Source organism: Notothenia coriiceps, unplaced genomic scaffold, assembly GCF_000735185.1.
Source record: "Notothenia coriiceps isolate Sejong01 unplaced genomic scaffold, NC01 NC01_scaffold00001443, whole genome shotgun sequence".
NCBI classification, from domain to species: Eukaryota; Metazoa; Chordata; class Actinopteri; order Perciformes; family Nototheniidae; genus Notothenia; species Notothenia coriiceps.
Window position 1 is genome coordinate 260,385 of NW_011334144.1, and position 9,581 is coordinate 269,965.

The 9,581-nt window shown below is 42.9% G+C and overlaps 1 protein-coding gene and 1 long non-coding RNA gene across 3 annotated transcripts; both read left to right on the plus strand.

Annotated features, from left to right (window-relative positions):
• The first annotated feature begins 139 nt into the window (after positions 1 to 139).
• Positions 140 to 1,810, plus strand: LOC104961015 (uncharacterized). 2 transcript variants are annotated; one of them, XR_800047.1, is made up of 3 exons: positions 140 to 254; positions 455 to 565; positions 696 to 1,810. It is a non-coding gene; the product is annotated as an uncharacterized lncRNA (long non-coding RNA). The 2 variants fall into 2 exon arrangements; XR_800048.1 differs by having other exon boundaries at positions 140 to 252.
• A 14-nt stretch (positions 1,811 to 1,824) lies between these two features.
• Positions 1,825 to 7,943, plus strand: LOC104961021 (polypeptide N-acetylgalactosaminyltransferase 15). The gene is made up of 10 exons (XM_010789221.1): positions 1,825 to 2,583; positions 2,712 to 2,878; positions 2,962 to 3,166; positions 4,538 to 4,705; positions 5,041 to 5,158; positions 5,614 to 5,808; positions 5,963 to 6,094; positions 6,242 to 6,343; positions 6,770 to 6,913; positions 6,990 to 7,943. The coding sequence occupies exons 1-10, from the start codon at positions 2,069 to 2,071 to the stop codon at positions 7,167 to 7,169; spliced, it is 1,926 nt and encodes a 641-aa protein (XP_010787523.1). The 5' UTR covers positions 1,825 to 2,068; the 3' UTR covers positions 7,170 to 7,943.
• Positions 7,944 to 9,581: the final 1,638 nt, after the last annotated feature.

Below are 9,581 nucleotides of genomic sequence, written 5' to 3' on the forward strand. Positions count from 1 at the left end.
GTACTCGTCTCTCGTACTCTCGTACTCTCGTCTCTCTCTCGTACTCTCTCTCTCTCTCTCTCTCTCTCTCTCTCTCTCTTCTCTCTCTCTCTCTCTCTCTCTCTCTCTCTCTCTCTCTCTCTCTCTCTCTCTCTCTCTCTCTCTCTCTCTCTCTCTCGTGCTTGTCGTGCCTTCTCTTTTACAGCCCTGGCCTCTGGTCGAATGGTGGAATGCAGTCTCATTCCTGCAGAGTACATGGACTGGACCTTCAGAGTGTGTGTGTGTGTGTGTGTGTGTGTGTGTGTGTGTGTGTGTGTGTGTGTGTGTGTGTGTGTGTGTGTGTGTGTGTGTGTGTGTGTGTGTGTGTGTCTCTATAAGTGTGTGTGTGTGTATCCATGCTCCATTTATGTTTATGCGTCTGTCTGCAAATGTGCTGGCCGTGGAACCTCCAATTCAGTGTGTGTTTTGGCTGCAGGTCGGGACATATGGGAGTGTTCACTGTGCAGCACTGGAAAGACATGAGGACTTTCTTTCTTCTCAATCTTGAAGCTTCTAAACTTATTCCCACAAGGAGACAGAAGAAATGGTAACTTCTAAACTCTTTCCGTCTCTGTGATCTTTCATGTCTCTATCATTTCCACCCTCTTTGCAACACCGTCATCTTGTTGCTCTGAAACCCTCCTTTACTCTTTCAACTTCTCAATCTGTCTCTCCAGGTGTCCCCAACCCTCCTCTGTGTACTGTAATCATAATCATCACGAGTCATTCTGCCCTGTCATCCTGAGCAGAGGGGAGGTGAGTGTCTTTGAGAACAATGGGAGGAAGGCTGTGAGTTGCTAATCCCACTCGCTCACTCAGCCCATCCAGACACCCACACCACTGTCAGGGGGTGCCAAGCTGCCTTTCACAACTCCATCCAGCCACAACACAGAGCAGAGTGTGTGAAGCATGCTGACTCATATGGACTTCCTTTCTGGTGTGGTGAAGACACTTTGGGTATACAGACTGACCTGTTGGCCACCATCATAAAGAAAACACCACCCTGAGGCCACTTGGTAACAGCATTAGGAAAGTTTTGCATATTCCATTCCTTACCTCACATTTAGGGCGTTTTCTCTACATTTTTTATTTTAGTGCCTCTTTGTAAAATTCCTTCTGATAAAGTAGGGACAACTATTTCCACTTGTTAAAAAAGTCAAATAAAGATGGACTATGCATGGTTGTCTGAACTCAGTTGAAAGCAGACTGCCAAGATCTCCTCGGAGAACCGGGGACCGACTTTACCACCGCCCCGCTTCCCAGCATCGACAGTCGGTCATGGGACTGCGAGGCCCGCCGCCAGCTGGCCAGAGATAACATCTTTGATGTGTGACGCAGCGGGGAGACGCCTCCACCATGCCGACTCTCACAAACTGCAGGAAGAATAAAAACATTGCCTCATTTCACTGCAACGTGGACTTATTCATAAAAAAATGTTGTTTTTCTGTTGGGAAACAAACCGAGTTTTGAAAGACAACTACTGGTGCCATATTAAATTAAAACTAAACACAAAGTCCTCCAAATGAGTCATTTCAAAATAAAAATAAATCATGAAAATGACTGAATTAAACACTTTGAGAGGAGCAGCTTGCATTACAGTGGCTTCCATTAGACTATTGGGCCTATTGAAAATGTTGGTAAATAAATCCCTTTGATCAGATAACTGCTGGGATTGCTTTCAGGGTTGATACAGGTGTGCAGCAGGTGGATCAATCAGGTGCATCTTTAGACCTTGAGCTCGGATCGACGCGGGCTTTAGGACCCCGGGATGAGCTGGGTGAGAGGCAAAGTGTGCGCACCTACATGAAAGAAGAAGTTGAGGGGGTGTCTTGAACCTGCCTCGTCTGTCACTCCCATCCCAGGTCTGCTGCTCCATGGATGCAGCGATACACTCCAGAAGACTAACGGGGCTAGTTATTTAGCCTGTCTTTCTGCTTTTTGGATTATCCATGCAGTGCTGAAATGTAATCGAACTCAAAGTTGAGTCAAAGCTAAAAAAAATGGGTCATTCAAGGTGGGTCAATTTCCTATCCTGTTCTCTGCACTCTTCATGATGAGGCTGTGGGGCAGAGCCATAGTCCGGAGGAGGAAGGTGCTCTGCCTCTGGCTGCTACTGCTCGGGTTCGCCCTGGTAACTCTGGCTCTCTCGGACCTCTTAAACAGGGACCGAGTCCACAGTCACCACAATCCTGTCCCTCCACGCCGACCCCTCCAGGGGATCCCCAATGACCTGGAGGTCATCGTGGACTCGCGGGACCCTGCATTAGAGCTCGGTGTGGATCTCGCCCCGCTAAAATCTCTGCAAGAGGACCAGCTTTTATTTGTGCCATCTATGCAGGGCACCAAGAACCCACAACAGAGGAAGGGAACTTACAAGGTGCTTCTGCCCGGAGCAAATAAGGACACCCGCACCCCTGCGCCCCCGACGCACGGTGAAATGGGGAAAGCGGTGCAGCTGGAGGAGAGGGAAGTGGAATCTTCTGTGGTACAGAAATACGGCTTCAACGAGGTGGTCAGCGAGAAGATTTCTCTCCATCGCAGGCTGCCCGAGGCACGACATCCCGAGTGAGTGCACGGACTTAAAATAGGCTATAGCCTACACCAAGACTTATCAGCCGAACCGACCCAACTTCTGATGCTTTCAAAGTAAATGAATGTGTCGCTTTGATCTGCATTTGCTTTCCACTCCACAGGTGTTTTGGGGAGCAATACAGCGAGTCTCTGCCCTCTACCAGTGTTGTTATCTGTTTCCATGACGAGGCTTGGTCCACGCTCCTGCGCACCGTGCACAGCGTGCTGGACACGGCACCCAAACAGTACCTGCAGGAGGTTCTGTTGGTGGACGACATGAGCCAGCACGGTGAGTTCCTCCATCCGGCCACATCAGTTCATCCATCCATGACCTGATCTGACCACGTGTCCATGCCTCTGTTTACTCCCCAGGTCACCTGAAGAGTGTGTTAAGTGAGTATGTGTCTCATCTGGACGGGGTGCGTTTGATTCGCAGCACCAAGCGCCTGGGTGTTGGAGGGTGTCGTACTCTGGGTGCTGCCAGAGCTGCAGGGGAGGTGCTGGTGTTCATGGACTCCCACTGTGAATGCCAGAAGGGCTGGCTGGAACCACTGCTGGAAAGAGTTGCCCAGGACAGGTACTCACATCTAATTGTGTGCAAAAATAATGAAACTGTGCAAAGTTATTGGTATTCCAAAGCCTGATTTTTCATTTGAATGACACTAATTCTAAATGACTGTTGGTTGAATCCCAAAAATATAATATGTAAACTAATTAGAGTTTTGTCACAGAGAACAATTTATAATAATAATAAATTGTATTTCTATAAACTCGAAATCACTTTACAATAAGGGGAGGGTTAGAATTAAGACATACATTTGGTCTTGAAAACAACAACCCAGCAGTGGGGCCCAAACTCTGTCTGTTTCTTTCTCTCCTGTGTTCTGCTGTTTGACAGAACCACTTGGGAGAAGTGAGAAAATGGAGGGTTCAGAGTTGCTAGTTGTCTTTACTCATTAGTATGTCATGGGAGACATGCACTGTGGGTGTATCCAAAGCTCAGCTCTCATTATTTGGCTCCAGTCTTGTGTCTCAGGCTGCCTGCAGTGTGGCTCTAATTAGACTAGGTAATTAGGCTGAACTCTCAGACCTGGAATCTGCAACCGCTCAACTCCACAGCCACATATTTGACCCTTTTCCCAACCCCCCTATGTTTAATCTTCTAACTTAATTTCCTCCAAGCATCACCAGGCGAGAGAGAAATATCTGAAACAACATATGTGAACCAGAAAAGACTCCAATAAACTGTGCGTGTTTCAAAACTTGGCTTGGCGACATAAGCCTGAGACACATTAAACACATACTGTATATTGGCAGTTAAAAAGAAACACGTAAACACAAACTGATGAGAAACCTTTTGTTCTTCTTTACTCATTGCACACAGCCCAAGGGGTCAATAAGCCACTTGTCAGAAGGTCCCATGCAATCTATCTTGTTGGGAAGTCAATAAAAAACATTGACAAGGAGAGCAATTATGACCACAAAGAAGGCAAGAGTCTCAAAGCAACAGCAACAGCATCAAAGAGATGCAAAACAGCAACAAAACAACAACAGTGACACAAAAAAAACACAGATATTCAAAAAGACAACATGAAACATTTTCTAAACAACTAAAAAGAGATGCAAAATGACCACTAACATATTTAAAAATACTTCAAAAGACACAACACAACTCCAAAGAGATGCAAAACAACTCCAAAGTGACATAACATGACCACAAAGAGACCCAAAATGACCATTACTAAGAGGGGGGGGTAGAATACTAAGTGAAAGTTGACCAAGAAAAGCTGGTACTTTAAAAGGATATTAGCTTATCAAATCTTGACTGTGAAAACATATTTTGAATTCATAACATCAGCCTCATTATGAATTACCATACTTGATGCATTTCAATACAAAAAAAACATATTTTAATGACTGTTCCTATTAATGTGGGGTCTGTACGCAGGACCAGAGTGGTATCCCCCATCATGGATGTGATAGACTGGCAGACATTCCAGTACAATGCCACCCAGTGGCCAGTCAGGGGAGTGTTTGACTGGAGACTGGACTTCTACTGGGAATCTAAGCCTGAGCTGCAAGAAAAGGACCCAGACTCAGCAGTTCGACCTGTGCAGTGAGTTCACAGCTAGATGATATCAATTGTGCTCCCATGACACGAGTATACAGCAGTTTAATATAGAAGGAATGTTGAATAAAGCCTGAGAGGAAGCACTGATCACATTTTTCACGAGAGCATAAAAGGAGATACAAATGGTTCTTTCTGTAAGTGCTCATAGCTCATAATATACAGCAACCTTGACAAGGTGTGACTTTGTGGCTCATAAGCCAAAAGGAACCACTGCTCTAGGCTGTTTTCTGAGATCAGTGTGTCCTTGCTAACTTAGACTGGAGTTTTATTGTCTCTCCTGTGTTTGTTCTTGGCAAGTGATTCAGATTCTGTACCAACAGGAGCCCCGTGTTAGGAGGCGGAGTTGTGGCTATTGACCGACATTTCTTCCAGAGTGTGGGAGCCTACGACCCTGGGATGCTGCTGTGGGGAGAGGAACAAATTGAGCTGTCTATCAGGGTAAAGCAAAACATATTTAAATTATCAATTTTCCTATCCAAGTCCTCCAATTCAGCTGCTCACACAGGACTGAGGGAAGACAGATTGCATTGGTTATTCATCCTAAGTCACCTCATCTTTTTAAGCGATGCTTTGGCTGAGTGATTCAGTTGCCTTCTGTCAGGGACTCAGGAATGTAGTGCTGGGACATGATGCCTTTTCCAAATGGAAATCTCAGGTTGATAGTGGTCTGGGAAGGCTTGGGCCAGTTGACAAAGGTTCAAGTTTGAAAAGGGAAATGTTATATGACCACTTGCTTTCTTTTGACAACTTTCTAAATGACAGTTGGGAATTGTAGCATGTTTATGACAGATAAGACTGTGAATGTGCTATTTTTCGCAAGCTGCAAATTGATTTTTATTGAAACTCAAAAAGCAAACCTAAAGGGCCACAAACCTGTTTCTCTATTCCTGTAGGTGTGGTCATGCGGGGGCTCCTTGGAGGTGGTTCCCTGCTCCCGTGTGGCCCACCTGGACCACCACCACCTGCCTTACAGCTTTCCAGACGACGAGCTGATCCAGAGGAACAAGATCCGGGTCGCAGACACCTGGATGGACGCATACAGGAAGATCTTCTACAGGAGAGACACACTTGCTCATTTCATCAGACAGGTGTGTATTACTGGTGTGGATATTTTTCAATACTTGATTTGGGTGTTTAAGATAATATAGGATAAGATAGAACTTTATTGATCCCAATTTGGGAAATGTTTGATGTTTACCAAATATATAAGATTTAAAGACATCATTCTTTTTTTCTCTGCAGTCTGAGAGCCCTAACATCACAGAGCGTCTGCGGCTTAAGAGGAGTCTGGGCTGTAGAAACTTCCACTGGTACCTGACCACAGTTTACCCACAGCTTTACATCCCTCAGGACAGACCTGCACTGTCAGGAGAGGTAGAGAACACACACACACACACACACACACACACACACACACACACACACACACACACACACACACACACACACACACACACAATATGTACTATTCATTGAGGCACATGACACAGTGTGATATATCATTTTTGTTCCCGTTTGAAGCTGTACAATGTCGGCACTGGCAGCTGTGCAGACTACCCTCGAGGGCAGGGGCCAAAGGGCGGGGCCATGAACATAGCACCGTGCAGTGGGACAGGCAGCCAGGTAACCATGACACTGTTATAAAAATCTAAGACGGAAATGTTTACATGACTTGAGTCGGACAGACACATTTGATGACTTGAGACTCAAATAGAAAACTTTACTTGGACTTTAACACCAATGATGTGTGATTTCACATGGATTTGAGCCCTTTGACATAGAACAATTACAACCAAACCCTGAAAACCAAAGATGAAAAAGTATGTTATTTCAAAAGTGTGCCATAAATCATTTAATGTCCCTTAATTTCCTGAAATAGCTAACGTTAACACTATTGTTAACCAGCAATTTCATACTTAATTCTACAAGATCTACTTTGTTTGAATCAATCACTATGTCACTAAGCTCCATTGGTAAAAGTTATACGAAAGACCACCTCTCCAGACAGCTAACACACAGTGGCAAAGATGATCTCTGTTGTCGTTGCAGCACTGCGAACTGAACTCTGAGTTAGAAGTGCGATGGGGTCCAATGGGGGCTTTGTGTTTGGACGCCAAGGATGAGAGGGCGGTCTTATCTCCGTGCCCCACGCGCCGACCAACCTCCAGCAGACTGCAGTGGACGTTCATAAAGGCAAGGCAGAAAGTTACTATTATCTGAATAGATGGTCAGAGTGAGTGTTCGGCTAACGGTCTGTTTTCTCTTACAGCTGAGCGGTCAGCTCGTCCACCAGCAGTCCCAGCTGTGTCTGGAGGTTTTGAAGGAAGGAGGGCTCCCACAAAGCAGCCCAAAAGAAGTGAAGACAGGGGGCCTCTTCCTGCGCCCCTGCACCCATCACTCCAGACAACAGTGGCACTTTGAGCAGCTAGTAGCTCCTAAAGGTGCATGATACAGAAAGTTAAGAGGGATATATGGATTTGTATAGGAAATCCTTTCATTTATGTACTATACATAGTGGCATATCTAGTAAAATGGTGTAAAAAGAATACACAAAAAATACCTTTTTTATTATTTTCTCAGCTTTTTTGTTCCTGTTTTAAGGATTGCAAATAAAATGTATTGTGTTGACTGATTATTAAAATATGATTTAGATGCAATTACGTTAAAACAAAGTCTTTATTTAAAACAGTTTTTTTAATGAATTTGATGTATTATGTATTTATGTACATTTGATCATATACAGTGTGAAATCATTAATATAACATGATGTTTTAGCGATTGATATTTATTTGTCCACATTCTTTTGCCGATATATAGCTAGTTCTGCAGGACATGTATTAATGTGAAGTCCCTGCAAACCCAAATTATTTAACATATTAATTGAAAACACGTTTCCTAAAGTTCCCCTCACAATTTTTTTTTTAAACAATGTTTATGAAGTCAACTATATAAGTATATTCCTGTGATATCAGCTGCCAACAGCAGAGGGAACCATCTGCTTTCAAAATCCTCTCTTAAGAATCTGATCAATGTGAATTTCTGGTTTATGGTGTAACAAAATACATGTAACCAGATTATGTAATCAGTCTATAAAAAAAAGGTTATTGCACCCCTTATAGTTGAAAAAAAGGTGCATAATCAGACTACTTGTACAGTATTGAAACATTTGGATTACTACAAGGGCTACAATGTTACAATTTATATTTAACAATAAAGAGCGATATATTAAGAATCACATATGCACACATTTAAACAGCACCAAGTGAAGCAAGTCTTGAATATTGTATTTATTGTCATTGCATTTGATATATTGAGGTTAACCAAAACTTATGGAAAGTAATCAGGTACCATATGTTTTATATTGTAAATGTTAGGATTAGGTTACTGTTTACATTTTTCTTTACAGGTAATTAGTAATTATAACGGATTCCATTTTTTAAGTTGACCTCCCAACCCTGGTAATTGTTATACAGCAATAACATCCCCATATTATTGACTTATTGGAGATACCATGAATAGGTACATTTCTGTGGTTGGAGCTGATATAATTATGCTGTACAGTTACCCTACCATGTGACAGTAATATCCTGATGTGCATGTGACAGAGAGCAGTGTATGCTGTCCCTGATTAGCATCAAGACAACAGGGTCATGTGTTTTTGTGTCTAAGTATTTACTGTTACTCATACCATTGGTGTGTAGGCGTTATTTAAGTCGCAGAGCCCAAGGTTAGCTCACCCTCAGTAACTCTCTCCATGCCCCCGAGCATTGAGTGCTAAGAAGCGCCTATATGCTCTGTCACGGTAATGCTTTTTTTTAACCCACGGTGCACTTAGCCCAGTCAAGTACACGGCACCTTTTCAATACATCCAGTCAAATGGCTTGTCTGCAGCTCCGAGGCATAGGTCAAACACTTGGACAAACAACATGTTGTTGATTAATACGTCTTCTCTCAGTTACATAACTAAAGGCTACTGAGATGATGCACAAGAAGGGCAACACTTCTCTGCTTTGGGTCTTCAGAGGGCTCAAGAGGTCAAAGACTCATTTGGTGGCTAATTGTATTGTGAATGCAATTAGCGTTTGCTCAGAAGATAAAGACAGGGACAGGTCTGACTGTTTAACCAGTTTGCAGTTTTAAACGTTGCATGCCTTGATACTTTATGGACCTAACCATATATGAAAACAATTTTTATTTATGATTTTGAACTAACATGCTTCAGATCATTTTAGTTAAGAGTCTCCAACTCTTTTAATCATAGTAAGTATTTGTATCTGCTATTGGAGATAACACTAATTAATTTACAAAGCTACCTTCAAAATACAAAACAAATATTGTTGTGTTTTTCTTTAAAGCCTCTCTGTTATGCAGTCATTTTGATATGTGTCAAGCTTATGTAAATTCCCACATAATGGGTTTTAATAAGGTTAGATTAAATAAAGACATTTTGTAGGAAAATAAATATTTGCAAGAAAAGTTAACTTGCCCACGAATCATGCATCGAAAATTGTCTGATCATGGGAACACCACCCAACCCCACACTTATACAAGATACCTGTGGAAACAACAAAGAAGTGAAAATGAAAAAGGGACCTGAGAGTGTAGCCTATCTCTGGTAACCCCTTTTATAAATCCTATTACCGGCTGTTTTATGGCTTAAATCCAATGGCCTATAGGGGTCCTTGAAATCACTTTTTATTGCAGAGTATCCTAAGATGTGCAAAAAGTTCCCAGCAGAGGATAAAAGGCTACACGAAGCAGTCTCTGTAAAGACTCTCAGCAATAGTAGAGTCAAACATGCTGGTAAATCAACGCCCTTTACAACATGCTTTTTTGAGAAATGAGGCAATATGTTTAATAT